This window comes from Blennius ocellaris, assembly GCF_963422515.1.
Source record: "Blennius ocellaris genome assembly, chromosome: 6".
Taxonomy (NCBI): domain Eukaryota; kingdom Metazoa; phylum Chordata; class Actinopteri; order Blenniiformes; family Blenniidae; genus Blennius; species Blennius ocellaris.
The window spans coordinates 23,130,164-23,153,919 of NC_137655.1; the positions used below are offsets into that span (position 1 = coordinate 23,130,164).

The following is a 23,756-nucleotide window of genomic DNA, read 5'->3' on the forward strand; positions in this document are numbered from 1 at the left end:
ACAATTCGATCTACACAGGACACATATAAAAGACAGAACCTCGATTGAGGACAGTGTCTGGATAAATGGGCCTGAAGGGCATTGAACGTCTTGAATGAACAAGGACAATTAGTATAGAGGCAAGAACCTGTCTGGCCACGGCTAACTACTCCATGTCTTAGTCTGTAGTGTTTTAACAGTCCTGTCCATTTGTCAGCTTGAAATCTACATGTTTTGCACAGCCATCTCATTTTTTTTTAGACCTAGGAAATAAATACAGAAATAAATAAATAAATTCATTAGTTAGGTCATATATCGCGAGTAAACTGAATGAGGTTATTCAATGTTTGCATACATTACAATTTGAACCACCTATGTAAGACTTTCACATTCCAATAGATATTTTGCCTTCTTACCTGTATAGCCAAATCATTTGCTTGTAGTAAAGCTGTTTCTTGAGAGGGCACTGTTTCAACCAACTGCAGATTTGTTGCTGAGGGACAAATCAAAGTAGAAATACAAATCACACATTGAAATTTCCCAAACATGAAACCAAATAAATTTTACCGGGATCGAATCACTGCCTTTCGTTGAAATACAGGTAATCTGCAGGTCTACCTGGTAGTCTGCAGTTAGTGAAGATGCTTGAAGCTAGAAGCAGTGGAGGGCTGAGTTTTGATTGTGGCCATTTCACATGTTAAACACATCAATGTAGTATGAAGAATCAAATATGTTTTATTTATATGTTATGTTTTACTGGCTTACCTAGGAACCTACTAAAAATGAGCACTACTAGTGACGGCCGAGACATAAGTTGACCTGATCAATAAGAATTAGATCTTCATTAAAAAAAACAGTTGTTATTTTTTTCACAGGACATTTACAAGCTACTGCTGCTCTGCGTCACTTTTTCTTTCCCAGCCTTCGTCTGAAAATCATGATTGTATTTCTCAAAATATTGAGTTCAGAGAATAACTGAACAACATTTAAAAAATTTTACTTAATCACCTTGTTGTTCTACTGTAAAATAGTATTGTGAAGTATCAATTGATAAACTACTGGTGAAGGTGAAAAAAACACCACCAATAAAGTAATATTGGCCAAAAACAATTTTAGATGTAAATATTAATAGTAGATTTCATTGAGTCAGGATTTTCCCAGTGACGCCCTGTGGGCCGGTCAAGCAGAGCTAAAAGGCATCATATGGCCCATGGGCCTTATGATCCTCAGGTCTGTTTAGAGTTTTTTTGCCCAACAGAATCAATAGTTTCTACTCTACCCGACTACCTTTATTACTCATTTGTGTTCTAGCTATACAACGTTCTCGGTTAAAAGTGATGATCTGGACCGGTTGTGTAGAGACCGTCTTGGTTGTATCAGATCTCACAGGGAGAGCTCCAAGCTCTGCCTGCCCTCAGGGTTTCTAAATTAGATTTGCGCATGTGAACATCACTAGAGTACAACATTCAGGAGACTCCCGACCACACCTGAGAAACTCCCCATTGTGCGAATGTGTGCTCAGCGGTTGGCCTGATTTAAGGAAGGAATCATTATACTTGTACCATGTCGCTTTTTTAAGCTTCAGATTGGAGGCCATGGTTAAAATATAACACAAGAACTTTGTCAGCAATGTGATTTTTGAATGAATGGAAAGTGGCAATGAATTCGGTTATTTTGAAGTCCAGCTCCAGTCTATGAATAATAGAGAGGCCAAAGAAAAACCCCTTTGAGCCATGCACTGGACCTTGCTCACGTATCTTCCATTGCTAGAAAAGCAGAAAACGGGCCTTGGTATGTTTGAATTTCCTTTTGAAAAAGCACTTCACTCTTTGCGCTTGAGATCTTAAGTGTAGAAAATACGAGTTGTTACTGCCGCCTGTACCTCATTAATGTTGGACACACGAGTGGGAAATTCGTTTTATTTTTTCTCATCTCACTCTCATCAAGAAGATAACCATATTTTCAACTAAGACTATCATCTTTTTTTTTTTTACTTTTCTTTCACATAACACACTGCCAGTGAGACTCGAAGATTCATTACATGTTCACTTTTTCTTTTTTTTTGAAAGTCTTCAGCAACTTTATCTCAATTTAGAGAAAAAAAATAACTTGAGTTTAGCTTTTTCTGATGAGCTCTGAAAGAAAAAAAAAAAAAAAAAAGAACGTGAGAAAATCTTGGGGCTAGATTACAAAAGGCGGTGGATCTGCAGCCCTCTGTAACTCGACTCATCACCTCCACAGCACTCCCACTTATAATCAGGGTCAGGAATTATGGTTAGTTATAACAGTTTTTCAGCAGATACCCATCTTGTGGCTCGGGGGGGAACCGGAGTCATCAGGCTGGCTGGAAGACTCTGAAGCAGCAGGCAGAACTGTAAGAAAGACTGGATTTAAAGTCTCATTTCCATCGGCTGCCGTGACCAGCAGGAGTGTCAATCACTCCGATTACATGGATTTGTTCCACACCCACGCCCGCGTGAATGCAGAAACAACACATACTGACATGCACGTTTAAAGAAACACACACTCACGGAAACACTTCATCAGGCTCGTGTGCTGTGCACGACTCACAGTCAGGCAGCAGGGGATACTTCTTCACACCTCGTCTTGCCAAGTCTTGTAATGACACATTTATTTATGAACTTCAATAAATGCAACACGGATCAGAATTATTATTTTTTAAGTTTTCAATTAAATAAATAAATAAATGCATGTTGATATTGCAGATGTTGTTGTTTTTTTCTGATGAGGAGCGTTTTGATTGTAAAGAAGTTTAACAAAACCAAATTAGTCTTGATCGACGCAGTGATGAGTCAATGTTGATGTCGTTGTGCTTTATGTTTTCATTGGCTTATTGTATAGAGAAAATAGACAAAAAGCAACTGGATTAAAGTGTAGTCTGTGAGTATTTTATAACTAGTGAAGTTGTCCTTCCTTTGACAATCATGTATTATGCGCCACAGAGTTACCTCATGACCTGAAATTGAGTTTATTGAATAATGACATGACAATTGAGCTACATTTATTTGTTGATCAAGTGAAAACGCTTTTTATCAGTATAATGTGACTGTATTTGATTTGACACCACATAAGACTGAGAAAATCAGCATTTCTCTCCAACTTCATACTTTCAAACAAAGAATTAAATTTATTAAGTTGCCATGTGAAGCTTAAGATCCCAATTTCACATTTGTATTTTTTTTTCATCTCCTGCCTACTGTACTTGTTAAGAATTCAAAAATAGTACACACACACACACACACACACACACACACACATACATGATCCTCTCTGATAATCCAGCTTCCAGGGTAGTTCAAGTATAAAGAAGAACCATCCTAGTGAGTTACCAAGGGTTACAAACACCACCACAACTATTAATAAACCATCATAATAATTACACTGCTGTGGGCTTTGACAGCAGGAGATTTTAAACGCTGTTTCTGCTCCTTTACGCCACAATAGTGTGCGAATCGTTCACATCATTGTTCCAGTCCTGGTTAATAGTCGTCCCACCATCTGTTCAAAGTTCAACCGGCGCTACATCATAATGGTTTGCATCATGGCAAAGTCATGCCACGCTTATGTAACACTGTCTTCTCCACATTGTTCATTTTTGTTTTCGCCCAAGCACTGTTGTTCGAGTATTGTTTGCCCTTTCTAAACTTCAACTTCAGGGGTTATTTGTTGTACCTTGCACACTTGTGTGTTGTTCTAAATAACTAAAGCAGTATTTCAGTTGGACACTGAAGTGTCGTTGAAGTAAAGTAGGGTCCGTAATAGGAGGAGATGGTACATTTGAAGCAGGGAGAGACCCTGATGTGGCCATGGAAGTATTAATTGAGCTGGATACTGATAGCCTTGCTGCTATTTTCTCCTCATGGTCAACTGTGGTACCATCATAAAATACATGCCTGTAAATCTAACATGTTTATTATCAGTCCAAACCATGCATTATGATGAGAATGTTATTGAAAATGGTATTTATTTAGGTAATTACACTAAACTGGTGTCTTTACTTGTATCGTGGAATAAAGACTCTCGCTTAACGTGATTCAAAATATAAACTGAATAACATGTTGAGACTGTAGTCTGTCATTTTGCCAAGGAAAATTGCCTCATTGACGATTGTGAGCTATTTAGAAATCTATTGGCTGAATAGAAAAAGCAAGAAAAAGACATTAATTATGCGTGGGTATATTTGGAATAACTGGATGAAGCTGTGTGATGCAATGGGCAAATTATTAAAAATATAAATGACCACCATCTTGGAATAAGTATATGATGATGATGATGATGATGACGATGATGATGATGATGATGATGATGATGCTGATGCTGATGATTACACTGTTGCACAGGTGCAGATACCACCCACTCGTACGGAGGTGCCACAGAGGTGGCTGTGAGACTGGTTGCTGCATTTGGATTAAAATGAGACAGCAGGAAGCCTTCAGCAGTTTCCTGTGATTCCCAGGCAGCTCAGTGGAGACTTCCTCTCCAGGCATGACATTTCTAGTTTACAATTGATCTGGGGATAAACTAACCGCATGGGGCAGATTTATAAACAGAGGAAATCTTAAGTGCTACATCTGTGTCAGACACAATGATGCACAGCTGTAGAATATGGTTACGCTGTGTGTTTGTTATACAAACATTAAGTCTGATGGTGTAGTTCAACACTGCTGCAGCGAAACATGTGCATTTATTACTGCTTGTTGTCCTTGTGGGGACAAACATTGAGGTTAGTTTGTAGTTACAGCTGACGTTGGAGTAAGTCTGAGAGGAATTAATGTCATTCGAAGCAATGTTCCTGAAAGGTGTGTGTGTGTGTGTGTGTGTGTGTGTGTGTGTGTGTGTGTGTGTGTGTGTGTGTGTGTGTGTGTGTGTGTGTGTGTGTGTGTGTGTGTGTGTGTGTGTGTGTGTGTGTGTGTGTGTGTGTGTGTGTGTGTGTGTAATCACACACAGGAGGTTCCTATTTTGTACGTACAGCATGTAGCCTTTGTAGAGCCCGGCTGTGCACAAATACCAAGCTGAGAGTGGCTGTTGAACTTTGGAAATGTCAGCCACTGCTCCTCACAGACAGCACTATCACTTCATTCTTGGGTGTCCCCTCATCCTCCTTCACCGCATGCCTTGAAACTTTCCCTGTGCTGTGGGTGACCTGCTGAAATCTTTTGAAGCGGGGCCCCGTTTGTGGGCCGGTCGGCGCGCGGAGGCAGCTGCAGGTCAAGACAAACAGTCTTTTAAATAATAACCCGCTGAAGACCGGTGCGACTGGTGGGCGGTGGCCAGTGACACGGATGGAGCATCTGGGCAAATAAGGCTGCAGAGATTGCAGATGAGTCCGTCACACTACTTTTACTGGCTGTCTGTATCGCACTGAATACAATTTGTGTCTGTTGGGTGTCCCTTCAGTTTCCTGCTGAAGCGGTTCATGGTGCTGTAACATGCCAGGCAGCATTAACAAATACCTCGTGCCCCTGCTCACGAACCCTGCTGTGAAACAGGGAAAAGCTTCTCCTTCCCCCCACCATCCTCCGCCATGTCTTTCTCCCAGTGCATTCTGAGTGATACACCTAAAAGCCATTCACAGCGCTGCCTCTCCCCAGAGGAGTGTCCTACACCACACAGCCCACTGTATGTGCAGCCTGATGAGCCTCCCCCATCTGTGTGTTGTTTACATGTCTTCTGCGTCGTTCACTTAGAGGCAGCAGCATGTGATCACTGCACCCGAGGCCTTCTCCTAATGCCACTTCAGTAGAATGCAAAATAAACGCGTGCATATTATATGCCAGCAGTGCCGTATCTTCATTCTAATGCATGCATTGTTCATAGGCATCGGAAGTCTTACCAGGCCTCGGGATGCCATTTTCTCATCAGTGCAATAGTTTTTATCACTTCCATTACTGATTTTAGGTGCTTCACCAATCTCAAATGACATGAAAATGAAACATTTTGATTTATATTTATCGGTGAATACCTGCCCTCACTGTAAGACCAAAGAAATAATCCATTCATTCACAAAACAAAGACTCCCATTGGCTCCCAAGTGATAATTACTCCTTCTCCCACATTTCAACTCTCAGGAAACAGCCGTTGTTGACTCCTGACCTTCCTTCATACTCAGCAGCAGCTCAAAATAAAATAATGTTATTGTCTGTCTCCTCTCACTTCCTTTTGCCATATTTCCCCTCACGGGCAGTCTCAGGGGGGATTTTATGAAGCTCTTGAGTGCCCTCATGTGTTCATTACTGTTTACTTGCTTTCAAACCATTCCTCTGTATCTCTGCACTACTGGCCAAATGAGCCAATCAAAACATTCAGAGATATGTTCCCCCAGACACTCGGTGAGAGTCTGTCTGCTTCAGTCACAGTTGCACGACCCTGATGTAGTCGACAGTGCACAAATGTTCCACTTTCTTGTGCTATATGACTTTTGTGCACAGATGCTTGTGTGTGTGTGTGTGTGTGTGTGTGTGTGTGTGTGTGTGTGTGTGTGTGTGTGTGTGTGTGTGTGTGTGTGTGTGTGTGTGTGTGTGTGTGTGTGTGTGTGTGTGTGTGTGTGTGTGTGTGTGTGTGTGTGTGTGTTTTTTGGGGGGGAGTGTTTGAGAGGGAAATATCATGAAAAACTAACAACAAAACATGTAAGTTCTTGTCACCAGTAGTTTAACATGAAGCTGATGTTGTTGACTTTGACGGCACTTACTGTTATAGAAAATAAGGCCTTCTGACCTACATGTGGATTCTGTCTTATCCGCGAGAGACACAGATGTCTCTTGTTCTCGTCAACCCAGGACACTCCTGATAATAAACTAACTTCCCATCTGCCAGGTCGGTGCCACCCCGACCGAAGTTTGTGAGCGTTTGTCAGCTGGAGCCCATTAATCAGGATTGTTTTTGCTGCAGTTTACTTGGGCGCCAGAGCCAGGCCTTAGAGGAGGGGAATTAGGGGGAAGCGGCTTTATATATGGGATGAGGGAGTATGTGGGGGGGGGGGCAGATTCTGTGTGCCTGCGTTTGCATGAGGACCTGTTGAATGTGTCTGTCTGTCATGTGCGGGAGCGCTCCGGCTGCAAGTCTGAATAAATTCCCCTCTCAAGCATCTCAAACTCCGTGTTTCAAGTCGTCCTTCCAAACTCGAGCATCACTGAAGAGCACCAGATTATCCACTACATTTCCGAGATACATTACAATATTTTTTGGGGCTAAAGCACATGAAATATATATATCATTAATGAGACGGCAGGGCCATTGATCATGACATTATGTCATCTGCTGTCTTTGCAGGAAGTGCATTGAACCTCACATGCCGGGCATTTTTTGGCTACAGTGGCGACGTCAGCCCCCTCATCTACTGGATGAAGGGCGAGAAGTTCATCGAGGACCTGGATGAAGAGCGAGTCCAAGAGACCGACATCAAGTAAGTGACACGTGACCCGAATTGAAATCATTTCACTGGACTTGGCAGTAATGCGGAATTAATAGCAATTTACCACCAATATTAAAGGAGGAAATCAATGGTTTTGCATGTTTTAGTCCATTAACTCCAAATTGCATACAGCAAACCAGCCATTTTCCAGAGTTTAATTCCCTTGCTTCCTACTAGATACTGATTTCAATATATCTGGCCATGGTATGAATACAATGCAGATATTTGAAATGTCCTTTTTCTCTGATTTTGGCACCTTAATTGTTTTTGGTTTATATTACGTTTTCAAATGAACAGAAGCAGCACCAAGAAGAGAATCACCCACGGTGGTACGGAAAAGGTTTATTTATTGAGTATGGTCGAAATTAATGAAAACTGAACCAAATTAATGTGCCGTTTTTCTTTCTCTTTTTGGCATTTTTTCTTCAGTGATGTTTAATTTAGAACATTTTTCAATCAAAAGAAATTGGGTTTTTCCATTGGATTCTAATTTGTGGCAAAGCAAATCGTGTTCCGACCTTTGTATCTCTGGATTTAAAAAGTTCAGACTTTGAAGAAATGATAACTGCACACACATAGTGTTTTCATAGTAAGTGTGTATTTGACCACTGCCTTTGAGAAGAACGTCATTGCAACTCGTGGCATGAACTTGCTTAGTTTTCAGACCAGTTGTGCCTCCTTGTCCAACAGGGAGTCAAACCCCAGTCGCCTGCACTCAAGGTCAACAGGCAAGCTAATGCACCACCAGAGGAGAATATTATATTTGTTTTTACTCACAAAGTATTTTTGATTGGGAAAAATAGATTGCTATTCTTGAGGTTTACAAAAAGCCAGCTCATACCCTGCACATACAGGTCCAAGCATGGTGCTGCACCTGTTTTCAGAAGGCTGTTTATGTACATTACATACACTACATTTCCCTTGACTGTGGTCTGATTATAATGTAATGCTGCAAACGCTTCGAGACAAAAGCCACACTTTCAGGGCTTTCAGACACTTAAAACAAGCCCATCTCCGCATCTCTCCCCTCCTCGTGCTGTTACACATTTAAACAAGTCCATTCCCTCGTCCATGTGCATGTTTCCATTTAGAGTTGTTTGGAGAGGCTGCAGCTCGGGGGAGACAGTCCTGTCAGATGGTTAACAACTGCCATTTTTCACACCGCCGCCGCTACCGCTATCTCTCGCTCTCTCTCTCTCTCTCTCTCTCTCTCTCTCGCTCTCTCTGCACCCACCTAAGCAGCATGCAGATGGGCCACGGGGAGCTGAGGAGGAGGGCTCTGAGGGAATGAGTGGGAGAGGTGGAGAAAAGAGAGTGGCTGTAGACAGGGAAGATGTGTAAAACAAACAAAAAAAAACCCAGTTGAAGTCACTGATGAGTGAAGCAATAAAGACACATTTCTGATAGTGAGTTCACTGATATGAAGATTCAGCAGACACAAACCTTAGTTCAACCACCCACACCGCTCCTCCGTCTGTCTCTGCCTCTATCTCCTTCTCCTCCATCACTCCCTCGCACCAGGATTCCCCCACTCGCAGGCCGAGGGGTTGTCTTTTCAATAATTCATACCAATATTTCATGGAGCTGATCAATAATATATTCGATCATGCACTCTCTGTTGCTGATGCTGCTACCCCAGGCATCTTCACATCCAGCCTGCGCTTTGGTGTTGCTTTCATAACCGTAGCCGGAAATGTGGGGCAAGGAAACACGGAGAGAAATAGAAAGAATGAAGAAGCACAGACAAATCTGTTTCTCCAGAGCCAAGCTCACCCTCTTTTTAGACCCCACGTTTTTTTAAGACTTACCTACGTTCATCAAGCTGGTACTCGCGTACATTGGGCTTAAATTTGCCTGCTGGTGCATTAGTGATAAAACTCAGAGAGGACTCATGCCTTGAGCTTAGACTTTCTGCAGGCATATATTTAGCCAGCTCTGAGCTTATTGATTTGGGGGAGTTAATTTCTATAGCGACCTAACTCCATAAATTCTCATTTGCACCAGCGAGACAAGGCTTACGCTGTTATCATAGCATGGATGACTAGACATTAGCATACGATGCAGAGATTAATAAATTAGCTAAACAAATCTGGCTCAGCATAATAAAATAGTTCATCAATAAGCTATTGACCCAATTCAGTTGGTGTTTTGCAGGTGTACATTAAACAGAAAGTATGAAAGTTGTGAAAAAGGCTGGAAATTGATCACTAAGTGAGCAAACACAGAGGTTTTGCTAATGAAGGAGAGCGACAATATGTAAGGAAAAGTGCCTGCAGTAGCCACGGTTGAGAACAAGTCGGAGACTTAACTCTCTCTGCTCTGGCTATATCAATAAACTTGATCACAGCCCCAGAAAAGCAGAGGAATTTTCCGCAGGGTTTTACAAGAATTTGCATACCATTCTTACAATCGGAACATCTTTCAGTCAGTGCACAGTCTACTGCACAGTGATCGGCTACAAGATATTAAAACTTAATACTTAATACTCATCATACCGTCAAAACAACTCCAACATGCCTATGCGCCAAGTCCAACACCTTTAAACATTTTCAAAGTCTCACACAGTGTCACTTCAGGAAATTAAGAGGTGGGACTTTCTTGGATCAGATTTGTTTGTTCAAAATACCACTCTACGGCGTTCCCTTGGCAATTTTACCCCTGAAACGTTTTCATGGCAGTATGCATTATCCTGCTGAAGAAAGCCATTGTTACTTGTGATTCCTGGTTTATCCAGTCGAGTGTTGCACCAGGTTCCAGCCAATCTAATGGGTATACCCTGGCGAGGCTCATCACAGGGCAAACACGCCCACACTTTCAGATAGAAGCCATTTAGAGACACTCATTTACTGAACTTGCATGTATTACTTGACTGTATGAGGTGGCTTGAGTACCAGGAGAAAGTATGTGTGTGCAAACGCCACATAGAAAAGCCCAAAGACCAAAATCAAACTGGAATCTTCCCACTGTGAGACAAGAGGCTTCACCACTGAGCAGCTCAAACCAGCAAATACTTATATGTGGTAAATCTGTCTGTTGATGCTTAAATGTGCCTGAGTTGGATTTTTTTTCCCCAATTACAGACTGTGCTCCTTAGAGCACAGTCTGTAATCTGCATTTCCCCCCCCTCTTCTCCTCACCTCTTGTTGTCCTTCTTTTCCCAAAACTTTCTCTGCAATTTCGTTGTACCTGTACAATGATGATAAAGACAATTCTGATTCTGATTCTGATTCTGATTCTAAATGAATGGTGGGAACCAGTGTTACCCAGTAGGATTAAATACAATACAACTCATGGCCACGAGGATTCATCATGGCATTATTTTCATTGTGAACAGTCAGACATACAGCACGGATCTGGAGTGTATTGTAAAAGCAAATACACAATACATAATTTTGAAAAGGGAAGAAAAGAAAACATCACAAAATTCTTGCTAATTATTTTTTATCAAATTTGAATCGATGAACACATAAAAGTTGGCCACAGGGCAGAAGCACAAGACTCATTGAAAAACCGCTCAGCTTCTGAAATTACGCTGGTGGGAATTGTAGATGCTCAAGTGATGCAAAAACAAAACAAAACAAAACAAAGGAAGGTTGGGGGGAAAAAAAGACATCCCTGTCACATTTCATTCAAATTTACATAAATCATCATTGCAGTACTCAATGACATTAACGCCGGTTTACCGAATATGCTGACTTATTCCACAGTGGCTCTTGTGTTCGCTGGAACCTCACAGATCAGCCTTCACTGCCCCAGCCCCCCGGACCCACCTGTGTATCGACACGGCTGCAGACTTCGAGCCCAGTTAGGGCCCGATATGTAACAACAACCCAAAATGTCATCAAATATAATGTAATAAAACCCAAAATATAACAACTGGTCAATAATGTAACAAGACGCTGAGCCCAAAACTTATACATTTATTAATACATTTTGGGGCAGGCAAAATATTTTTCCCCTAATACTGCAATAATTTTATTTCATCATAATGTGAGTCAATAATTTATGTTTTGGACCTGAACTGCTTCAGTTTTGATAACAGTGAAAGAATGAGTTTGGACTATTTGTTTATACATATATCTATATACAGTTTATAGTATTCATGTATGATTGAGATTGCCCAAGTCATTTATAGTCTTCTGTTCTCTATAATCTGTAATCTGTTTCTTCCTGTCGTTAGCACAATATAATTTATAACATTAAAAATATTAAGATCACATTTAAATTCTTGTTAAAACTTTTTACATTATTGGCCAGTTATTAATACATTTGCTATCATTTTGGGTCAGTGTTACATATCAGGCTCTAACAAGCCCCCCACCACCACTTGAGCATCAGTTTGGGAGATGCTCCAATCTTTGTCAAAGTCGTTCTCACCATTTCTCTGCCTCTAACACATCAACGACGAGAACTAAGTGTTCACTCGCTCCATAATGTAGCACACCTCTTGACAGGTGCCATTGTAATGAGATGATGGCTGCTATTCGCGTTACCTGTTAAGTGGTTTAAATTGTATGGGTTAGTGACGCAGTGACGTTCAGTCTCCAGCCCAGCAGTTTGTGCGGGTTCGCAGTTTTCAGCCTATTATTCCTCGTACGTGTATGTTTTGCCTGCACTTCAGTGGCCACCTACTCAAACCTCCGACCCTCCTCATCTCCACTTAGAGGCATTTGTTATCCGCCAGGATTGTATGGAAGCGAGTGCTGCGAGTGTTCCAGCTCACATGGCGCGATCATGTGAGGTGCGGGGCTTCAAAGTAACCGCTGCTCCCGGAGAGACATGAATTATCCCCCGTGCTTCCCTCTCCGAGTGCCCAACCTCACAGCACAACAGGCTCAGCCCAGGATACACTTTCAATTACCAATGCCCAGTCTTTATATCTTATGTGCAGTTTATCGGCTTGAATGCAAGAGAGGAGTGAAATGCTTGGGAGTCATTATCCCCCTACACACACACACACACGCACACACACACACACGCACACACTCAAACACTCTTTCTTCCTCCCTCATCTGACTCGTCCTTCTAAGCACAGTGTTTGATACATGCAGGGACACACAACCTACACAAACATACAGAGAAATGTTGTTGTTGTTGGGTTTTTTTCCCCCTCCACTCATTTGCACTTTGTTTCCTCCAAAGTGTCATTTGTGCTGAGGATGCTGTAAAAGTAGGCTAAGTAGTGTATCTAAGGTATGAGGGACCATTTTCTCCCTGTTCTCTCCTCCATCAGGCTCAACCAGCCCAGCAGGGGGACACTCATTTACTTTATGGAATATTACTTTCTCTCCTTCTCGCCGTTTCCATGGCAGCCGCTATAAAAAGATTTTCTTCTCATCGCCATTATTTGACCCCCCACCACCACCACCACCCCACACACACACACACACACACACACACACAACCACACACACGAGCTGAGAAAGTTCCCTTATTGATTTTCATTTCTTGTATGCTTTCAGTGCGGGGAAAGAAAATTAACTTACCATGAAGTACCTGAGCTTTTATTTAGATGCTATATTTGTGCGCCACACACACTCATTGGTGGAGAATATTCTCCGTTTTTAAATTATAACGCGCTTATTTTGTGACAAAAGCTGAGATTTGTGAAGTTTTACCATTTTAAAGGCTGGAGGATACCTTTTCTTTCCTAATAAATTACAACAACAAAAATTGTAATTTGAGGAAAGTTTTTCTTGTACTTTATTTAATTCTAATCCTGCTGGTGGTTGACTGGCTTAAGTCTTGATCTTGAGTGAGGTGGACCCGGGTTTTTAACCCCATTTGCAAGTTGCAATATCTTGCTGAAAAAGGGAAACAAATTCAATAACTTCATTCTAATGAAAACAAGTTCAAAAAGAAACAACTGTGCAAATCCATAAGTAAGTGCAATATTTTCAGGCTATCATGAAAAATTCACCCTGCATTTTAGAGTAAAGGTCTCTTGTTAGCAAAGATGAGCAAATGTCTGCGGATCCCAACAATGTCCCTTAGGGTGAAATACATTATAAAGTCCAGTATTTAAGCAAAGTTTACTGGTTGGAGACAAAGTGTGAGGTGGTGTATAAGTTTAGATTTCACCAGAGACCGTTTAAAAACTGCTCCAGAGGAGACTTGATCCATATTGTGTCTCATTTGTATCCCGCAGGGTCGTCAAGGAGCATCTTGGTGAAAAGGAGGTGGCTATATCCTTGACTATTGACACCTTAGAGGAGGAAGACCTGGGAAATTATTCGTGTTATGTGGAAAATGGTATTGGCCGTCGCCAAGCCACCATCCAGCTTTTCAGACGGGGTAAGAGCGCTGACTGATTTCTCACTGCTCTCTTTTAAAGTGTTTCCTCCATTAAAGTCATTTTTTTTGTTTTGTTCCCAAAAGGTGGCTTTATGAAGTTAAAAAAAACTTTAGTTTTTCTTCCCTTGTCACAATGACACCCTCCAATATATATTCTTTGTCACCTTTTTCCAGCTGTCTTCAAGTAGAAGATAAATAAAATCATCGAAGCCTTGTTACACCATTATATCAAATGTAAATATTCTGTATTATCTGTATTATCTAGATTATTTCACACAGATCTCCACAAGCTTTTTAGACCATTTGGTGGTTTCACATCTGCTGCATGTGCACACGTAGCTATGTGATGTTTTTGGCTTTCCAACATGACTTGTCTGAAGCTTTTTTCATGCGCTGGCTGTCACCCTAAAAGGAAGGTAATTTGATGGCTGTTTAAGCAGCAAATTAGTCCTCAGCGTTTCCAACAGTCCAATAGGTTCAGCATACAATTACATGTTTCCTTACTTTAATCCCCGTCTCTGTGATCGTCCTTTGTCAGACAAGGCAATTCCGTATGAATGGTCTTTGTGGGCTGTAGACGGCTTCATTTAACTCTCAAAGCAGCAGATCCAGAGAGAGAGAAAGAGAGAGAGAGAGAGAGAGATACAAAGAAAGACTTCAAATCAAGCTCTCCGTCTCTCTGGCAGGGATTTTCTCTCATCCATATTAGTCTGATGTTTATTTCATGTCCCTTCTCCGCACATGCTTCACTGCATCCGCCCTGCAGCAGGTCTAACGTCCCCGCAGGAGGCCTTTTGCCACCGTCTCACAAGAAAGAGGGCGAGGAATGGAAAGATAGAGTGGCAAAAGGAGGTAGTGGTCAGTGAAATGTAAACAACTTGGAGAGTGACGATTATTGCTGATAATGAGTCGCAAACTACAAAGTTACGGCGAGGGATAATAAACAGCCAATTAGATGAATGTTTTTCTCACTCCCAGTAAGAGCTGTTGTTTATTTTATTTTTTTAAAACAGAAAGAAAATTCACCAACCGATGCAGAAAAAATAAAAAGCTGTCTTCACAAGTAGAAGTTGCTTGACATTTCACAGCGTACACTTGTTGCCACTCATGCAGCAACATGTCTCAGAAGATCAGTAAGGCTTGTAGGGTAAATATATAGCGAACGGTTTGTTTATCCTAGCTGAAGGACTAAAAACAGCACCAGAAATAGACCATGCCTAACCTAGAAACCATCAGGCACATAACAACCTGCACAGATAAAGTACAGTGACCTGATTACTAGAAGCATTTCAAAATACATTTAGTTTGTGTGTGTGTGTGTGTGCGTGTGCGTGTGCGTGTGCGTGTGCGTGTGTGTGTGCGTGTGCGTGATATGTATGTGTATATGCAGGTATGTTTGTTTGCAAATATTTTTCCTTTTATCAAACTACCCATCCATCCACCTGAAATACATTCATTAGTTACATACATCAATCTTTGACACATCTGCTTGACAGGAATACTTGAATTCATATATTCATCCATAAAACATAATTGACTATTTCCATTTTCAACCACAAACCCAAATTGTCTTAAAAGTAATATTTAATTATTTTGAAAAATCCTATAATGTATATATGTAGTCTTCAGTATAAGTCTTTTAATGATGCATGAGATTAAAAATGTTAAATTCTATGTATCCTAGGGAGTGCCCTATAAACACATGAACCATTTTGTAAACAAAAATGGACATCTGTTGTTGAAGTAAAAAAAAAAAAGAATGGTTTCCCTTGATTGTTGTTTCTGCCTTTAAACATTTGTCCCCTCAATATGGAAATGCTTGAAGTGCATTTTGGTTGCCATGGCAGCAGATTGCAGCCCACAATGTGACAGAGATATAAGGTGAAGCACTTCGAGCTGAGCCAAACAGGTAAATGCTGCTTTAATACACTTCATAACTCATCCTCCCCCAGGCTTGGTCTCTGGAGAGATGGGGAGGAGATAATAGAGAAGAGAAATGAGTGGAGGGATGTAGACTAAAGAGTGGAAGGAGAAATGAAAGAACTTTGGGGGAAAGCGGCATGATAGAGAGGCGAGCGAATCCTCAATTCTCCTGTTTTGAAAACGCCTCCACCCATGTCCCGGATTGTCACAATTCCATATGGATGAGAGCCAAAGTGCGTGCTGCACCGCAAAGAAATGAACCCAATTTCTCATTATCTCCTCTCTTTCTTTTTTTCCATGTGTCTTGCAATGTGGCTTTTCATTTTTCTTGAACTCATTATGATCCTCGTGTCTCCCAAGATTGATTCTGTGCAATGAAGGAGCTGATGATGGTCCAACTTTTCTGCAAATGTAAATGTGACCAATAAGTGCCTTGTTCTTTGGGTTCAGAAGGAAAATAATGAACAAAGAAGAAACTCTTTGCGTTTAAGCTTGGTGGAGAATAAATAACCAGTTTAGTGCGTTTGCCGCATCCAGAGAAAATAACAAAAAAAAAAAAAAGAAGAAGAAGAAGATGAAAGATTTCAAGCAATCCCTGTTTCTGCAGGTTTTAATGTCTTCTGGTCTGTGTGTGTTATTCTCAGCAGAGCTCATGTACACCGTGGAGCTGGCAGGAGGGTTGGGAGCAATCCTGCTGCTTCTCATCTTTCTCATCTCCCTCTACAAATGCTACAAGATTGAGCTGATGCTGTTCTATAGGAGGCACTTTGGCAGCGAGGACGTGGACGGAGGTAAAGACGGTGCAATGCATCTCCAAAAACGATCCTCCATCCGTCTCTTCCTCCTGCCTTTTAACCCCCTTCTAGTTTTCGCCTTCTTCAGCTAGACTTTCTCATCCAGGTGTCAATGTCAAGCAAGCGGAGACGACGAGAGTTGTGGTCTCCGTGCGTTTGTTTTCATAGATGCGAATACGTTCTCTACGCACATGGTTTTGTGTGTGTGTGTGTGTGTGTGTGTGCCTCACTCCATCTGAATCCCTGGTAGATCCAGATGTCTTTTCCAGTTTCGTCTCAGTGTCAGCGGCCCCATTTCCCCTCTCTCCCTCTGCTGTCTGTGTGGAGGTGCATGTGATTGTGTATTTATATTGATGTCATGGGTGCATAGGGGGAGGAGACACTTTTTCAATTTGTTGCCCATTTAAAAAGAGATCAGTCTCAATATGTCATGAAGTGACGCCCACCCGCTGCTGTCAGAGGCCAGATAGTTGCACGCGGGAGCTGGACAGCTTCGACATGCCTTCCCCCGAGCAGCAAATAAAAGCGTAATCAGCCTGAAATTGAAGGGCAACTTTTTGTTTTCTCTTCAGAACATAGTTAACTTTTGCTTCAGTTAAGGATCTTTTTTTTCTTCTGTTTATGTCCCAGTGTATTCCCTTTGTGCTTGATGCTGTGACTCTTTGCTTTCTTCTCAAAAAATTCTGGAAAGACTGAACTCACTAGATTGTTCCTACAGTGGCATGAATTATCTATTACACACGGTTTTGTTGACTCAAACTTCCACATGATTAAGTCATACCATCGGGGACTGCTGATACAAGCTGTTTTTGATTTTCCAACTTTGCTAGGTGGTTAATTTGCGAGGTTGGATGCTAATTTGAAAGCGTTGTTTGATGTTTGGATCATACCGAGCACAGCCTTGGCCTTTCCAGTCAGTTTCAAAGCTGCGCATGCTCCTCAAAGACTTTCTGAAAATCCCCTCTTCCCTTTTTGGCTGGCCCACATTTCAATTTCTAATATAGAGTATAATGAGTGAAACTTACTGAACATGTCACCACTGCTGTTTTTTTCTTCTATCGTCTATTTTCTGCCTTTTCAGTCTCTTCCGCTGCCTTCTGGGAAATCATTTTGAGAGGAAGAAGGGTATTGCAAGAGTCTTGATTTGGATATTTTTGTGTCTACCCCCAATTTGATTCTTCTAAAAAGAAAACGGTCAATTGAATATGTGATCAATGAGAAAATCCTTGTCATGTATGGTCTAGGAGTATGTCAGGTCTATGAGATGGGCCGGTCTGATAACAGTAAAGTCGTTAAGCAATGAGACAGGATTCTGAAGAAGGATATCGAATATTTCAAGATTCAGAAAGGGATTTTTGGATTTGACGCAAAGAAACATCACAAGATTTCTGCGGGATTATGAAACATTCTTGTAGTAAATTAAAATTATAATGAGTCCTCGCAGAGAACATGGTGGGTACAAGATAAAACACACACAAAATGTCTGGATGCATTGGATGTACACACCAGGATGTCAGACTCAAGCCTGCATCAACGTTTCAGTCTTACAACACCACTTTTGTTAGTTTTTGACTTTAATCTATGTAGAAATGATTATTACACATTCTCTTTTGATGGGAAAATTCCACAGCATGACGGCAGCAGTTGAAAGTTTGAGTGTTGAAAAAAAATTATTACCAGAAAACGCAACAGAAATTAATATTTGAACTGTTTTGGTCCCGTTTGATCAAGTTGATCCAAGTCTGTAAGTGAGATTCAAAGAGGCCAATAAAACCCAGTATTTTGAGTGAGTGGTAGTTTTCTAAACATAAAACTTCATTTATATTTCCACTGCAAGATCTAATAAAAAATATCTGTCAGGCCATATGAGTGTAATTTTCTTATGCATCAAAAGTGTATTGCGCCCAGTTAGTGTACTAGTATGGTGTGCATATCACTGCCACTATATTGTACATATATTAAAAGGTATTTACATATATAAGTACTGAAAAGTTTTACTCAAGTTCAACTATTGTTACATTCTTGGAAAATACTCAGAACTGCATAATACTTTTCTCAAACCTACCCTGAGAATTTGTTCCTGTCTGAATATGAGATCTATCAAACAGCTAGCAGTAAATAAAAAAAGTAAAGTATATCAAAATTAGACAATGGCACTTGTAGATTTAAAACTGGGAGTTTTGTTGTTAAAAAAATAAACTTATTGACAACCAGATATGTTGATGATACTTTATTATCAGTTTAATTGGCCCTACTCATTTGTGAGTTATTAAGTGTGTAAATAGTACTTGGGTATGAGTGAAATCTCATGCTTAAAACTATTGCTTAGTTCCTACAATGTGAGCATTTGTAATTCGTTATATCCTTTTGCGCTTGTTGTAAATGGGTCAAAGTGTGTCGTGCATGAGTGTTCTATCAGGATCAGTATCAGAAGAGCTCTATTTATCCCGGAGGGGCAATCGGGCAATTATGAAAAAAAAAAAAAAAAACCTGCACAGCAGCAAGACAGACATAATGCAATCTAATAACATTTTTAGGACTCTAACATTGAAATTGGTGGTTAAAAAGAACACAGTGATGCACTTTGCTGCCCGGCGTGCATACTGCAGTGGATAATTGGTCTTTTGGTGTAACAGTGTGACGAACAGGGGGGAAGGGAGGAGTGTTAGTTTAGGATGCTCCCTGTTACTGGAACGAGTTACCTTCCTCATATTAGTCAGTCTGGGCCATGTAATACTGCATTTGGGGTTATCAATAATGCTTATAGTGTTCATATGGTGATACCAGGAATGTCAAAAGTGGGCCAATAAATTATAATGTATAATATTAGGATGTGTTTCTTCCCTCATTAGGAGAGTCATTCTCGCACTGCAATGATGACTACAGTTATGTTTTATTCTGTTGTGGCTGCACTACAGGGACTACGAGTTGGATTTTTTTTTTTAATCTATTCTCTTTTCATTTATTTTTCCCTAGAAAATAAAGACTATGATGCGTATCTGTCCTACACCAAAGTGGACCCTGACCAGTGGAGTCAGGAGACCAGGGAGGAGGAGCGCTTTGCCCTGGAGATCCTCCCCGATGTGCTGGAGAAACATTATGGATACAAGCTCTTCATCCCCGATCGAGACCTCATTCCCACTGGAAGTAAGGACTGTGTGTGTGTGTGTGTGTGTGTGTGTGTGTGTGTGTGTGTGTGTGTGTGTGTGTGTGTGTGTGTGTGTGTGTGTGTGTGTGTGTGTGTGTGTGTGTGTGTGTGTGTGTGTGTGTGTGTGTGTGTGTGCGCGTGTGCGTGTGTGTGTGTGTGTGTGTGTGTGCCATGCAGCAACCAAATATCTCTGTGTGGACAGTCTCGGCGCAGCGTTTGGCACATCGTAGTTCGAAGTGTTTTGTTGCATCTTGTTTGTCCTCAGTGTGGTTTGTTGTTTGTTTTTGTTTTTTCCACCGTCTTGTGTTGCAACATTTTGTGCTGTCAGGCAAAAGATCTCCACACTTATAAATGATGATTAGATAAGGGTAATTTTCTGTGAACCTCTGCCAGTATGAACCCTTTTATAGAAATGTCCTATCCAAACGCCTGTGGATTAAAGTTTAAGATCAGTGGCTCTACTGCGGATGTGGGAACACTGTATACAGTGTGTACTGGGAGCTCATATATTGAACAAATCTATCATACGCCCTGGTTTTTCATCCAAGCATTAATAAATCCATAAAAATTCTGTCTGAACATATTCTCATGCGTGCTAGCTCTGCTTATCAGTCTGCGCATGCCAGTGGTGCACACTGTGCTCTAGTTAGTAGTGATGCTTTGTGTTTATACTTTTGGCTTCATGTGGAACAGATAAAACGCAAACACGTCCTCGCCGGTCCAGACAGAATTAAATATCAGTGAGTAATGTGCGAAGGCTCTGAGCCCCGCTGACTGAGCTGCTTCTATCCTTTAATCAAAAGAAAATTGCCGGCAGCATCTGCGCCAAGTAAAATCACTGTAGATGAATGTCCAATCAGGGAAACATGGTGTGTGATTAATCATATGTGAAATTAAAAAATAATAAAATAAAGAAAAAGATGAGTAGATGCTGCCACTATTACAAGTGTGTTGAGAATGTTTTTTTTTGTTTTTTTTTGTGCCTGTTGCTGTGTTCTTCCTGTGACCTGAATGTGAAAATGTTTATGTTTAGGTCTCACCCATGAGCATTACCAGGATGACACACGGCTCTTTGGAGGTACTCGCCCTCAGTCTTTTCCTCTGCTTTCATTTACCTGGTCCTTCAGAGAGATGCTTAGAGTGGCACCATGCGATCTGAAACAAGCCAAGATAGACTCAGTCTGATCCTGTGCAGCTTCATCAATAACTTGTTTTTACGATTACGGCAATAGCCGTATCTGCTCTTTGTAAAACATCTTTCACTGCAGTTGGATAGATGTGCATCCACACAAACACACACTGTCTGCACACTTTAAGCGAGAGGCTGAAATGAGTGTTAATAGGTCAGATACTTGAGGGAAACGACAAAACAACCACCTGTCATTGTCTCGTGTTTGTGTCTGATAGTCATCCATCATTACATGTCACGGTTCTGTCTTTAGTCAGCGATATCAGCACATTATTAACTTATATCTGCAACTTTTATGTCTGATGAGCGCTCTTTCTCATCTTTCCTCCGCTCCTGCCTGCTGCAGCCTACATCGAGGACGTGGCCCGCTGTGTCGACCAGAGCAAGCGCCTCATTATCGTCATGACGCCCAACTATGTGGTGCGCCGGGGCTGGAGCATCTTTGAGCTGGAAACACGCCTGCGGAACATGCTGGTGACCGGCGAGATCAAAGTCATCCTGATCGAGTGCGCCGAGTTGCGCGGCATCATGAACTACCAGGAAGTGGAAGCCCTCAAACACACCATCAAAACCCTCACCGTCATCAAGTGGCGCGGACCCAAAAGCAACAAGCTCAACTCCAAGTTCTGGAAGCAGCTGCAGTATGAGATGCCGTTTAGACGCACGGAGCCCATGCTTATGCACGAACCGGCGCTGGACGTCAGCGAGCAGGGCCCGTTTGGAGAGCTGCAGACCGTCTCCGCCATCTCCATGGCAGCGGCCACCTCCACCGCCATGGCCACCGCCCACCCAGAGCTGCGCTCCTCCTTCCACAACACCTACCACACCACCATGAGGCAGAAACACTACTACCGCAGCTACGAGTATGACTTGCCCCCCGGAGGGACCCTGCCACCGCTCTCCTCCCTGGGGAACCAGCACACCTACTGCAACATCCCACTCACACTGCTGAACGGACAGAGGCCGCCGGGGAAGAGCCGAGAACACAGCCTGGAGGAGGCGCACGCCAACAACGCCATGCTCCCTCTGCTCCCCAGAGAAACCAGCATCTCGAGTGTCATCTGGTAACAACGAGTCGTCTCGGCGACAGCTTTAAGAAGGTCAGACTGGGTCCGGCGTGACGAGGCTCGGCCTGTTTGTTCTTGGGAACGCAGCGAGGGGTCGTGACGGCGGCGGAGACACATGTTTTGGATCCATCTGGCTCCGGCCAATGTAAACTGCGAACGATGGCAGCGCAGCGGTTCTGAGGACACGGTTTCTCTTGTTTCTCAAGTGGACTGCATCCCTAATGACATGGGATGGTTTTTTTTTTGTGTGTGGAACTGAGGGGGATATCATGAAAAAAACAACAACAAAAAAACGCACTGTTTCATCCATCAACTTGATCCGAGAAATGGACTCACACGGACTCCACCTTAAAGAAACACTCACCGTCTGCAATTCATGCACATACATGCATACATCAACACACGAAAATGTGCATACATACAAACAAAAGGAAAACAGGGTCTGTACATATATTTCAATTTTTTTGTAGCATCAGTGTTTTCCTGTTTTGTTCTTTTGTTTGTTTTCTTCGATCATGTTTGTTGCCTTTTCTACCGTAGGACTTGCTTTAACTTGTTATACAGAGTTGTATATTTTTGGTTTCCTGTTTTGAGTTTCTTTTCTCTTTTTTTTAATACTTATTTTAACATGCTTGTTTCAGAAGCCAGTATGTCATGTACCTGCGCTGTACTCTTTTTTTTTTTTTTTCTCCATTTGTTTGTTTTTGAAAATCTTTGTGTAGTTTAAGAGAACATTTTGTTGAAACCTTTGAAAATTGCCTGGACATTTCAGGAGCTTTGAGGGGCTGAAACTTGTTTTTGTTTACCTGTAAAAGGTGTATCTAGTTTAAAAGGAAAACTCTACTTTGGGGGGGGGAATCATAGAATATGCAAAAAGAAGGACAAGCAGGCAAAAACATACCATCCTGTGGGACCGAGGACGAAGGATTGGAGAGCAGTGCTTATCTTCTCCAATCAGATTCGACCGACAGACTGGCAGATCTCTCTCTAAAGCGTCATATTTTCTATTGAAACAAGCAGCCTTGCTGTTTTAGAGTGATAGTGAAATGCCTCACCTTAAAAAGAAATCTGTAGATTATTTTAAAAAGAATTCTATTTTTATAACCGAAAAAGAGTTTGCTTGAGAAGTCATACTTATTTGCATTTCATCTTCCATAGAAAGAGGATTTGTGTATAAGTGTTATGCTGGTTTTGTACACTTGCAATGTGGTTCCTGGTTTGTTAAGAGATTAAGGTTGCTTTTGAATCCCACACGACAAAATATGTCCTCTACTCTTCTCGATTCAAAGGTGAAGCATTTTCAATGTTTTGGTTCTTAAAACATAATATTATTCCCATCCTGACAATTCATTTGCTTCATATGGATAGTTCATGTTTAAGGAAAGAAAATAATTCATTTGTGTTTTGAAAGACTTTTTAAATATATTTGAAGGTGTGATTTTTGAGTATGCATAGCAAATAGATATGTATTCTATATATAATATAGATATTTATATAAATATATAAACACAGTTTTCACTTGGGAAGAAATGTCTATCTTTATAGAAACACAATCATTATCAGTTGCCCTTACTTTCTCACTGCACATTAAAAACGTTGATTTCCTTTGGATGTTTTCCATTTGTGTCAACTTAAAATAGTCCTTGTTGGATCTTAATGACAACTGTTTGCATACTAATACTTGATCTCTTTGAAGGAAAAATGATGGGAAGAACCAAATCTGAATGAAACCCAATTAAAGTTATTATTATCTTCACATAGTTCAGGTAATAGTAGCAGACCGGGGGGGGGGGGGGGTCAAAGACATTTTAGTTCAGGGGCCACAATTTCATCTTGAGTGGGCCAGACAGGTAAAATAGTCCCATAATGACCTTTACATTTAAAATTAAAAGAGTTGGTTTTTTTCAGTTGTGGCACATAGCATACTTGA

General features: G+C 41.4%; 1 protein-coding gene across 1 annotated transcript in view; it reads left to right on the forward strand.

Moving 5' to 3' along the window:
• Positions 1–21,827, forward strand: part of il1rapl1a (interleukin 1 receptor accessory protein-like 1a) — a gene marked incomplete at both ends in the record, with an annotated part of 181,130 nt that extends 159,303 nt beyond the window's left edge. Inside the window, 5 exons of the mRNA XM_080498496.1 lie at positions 7,270–7,402; positions 13,560–13,705; positions 16,276–16,419; positions 19,399–19,569; positions 21,106–21,827. Coding sequence (XP_080354622.1) covers positions 7,270–7,402; positions 13,560–13,705; positions 16,276–16,419; positions 19,399–19,569; positions 21,106–21,827 — 1,316 coding nt within the window. The remainder of the gene's footprint in view (positions 1–7,269; positions 7,403–13,559; positions 13,706–16,275; positions 16,420–19,398; positions 19,570–21,105) is intronic.
• Between the last annotated feature and the right edge of the window lie 1,929 nt (positions 21,828–23,756).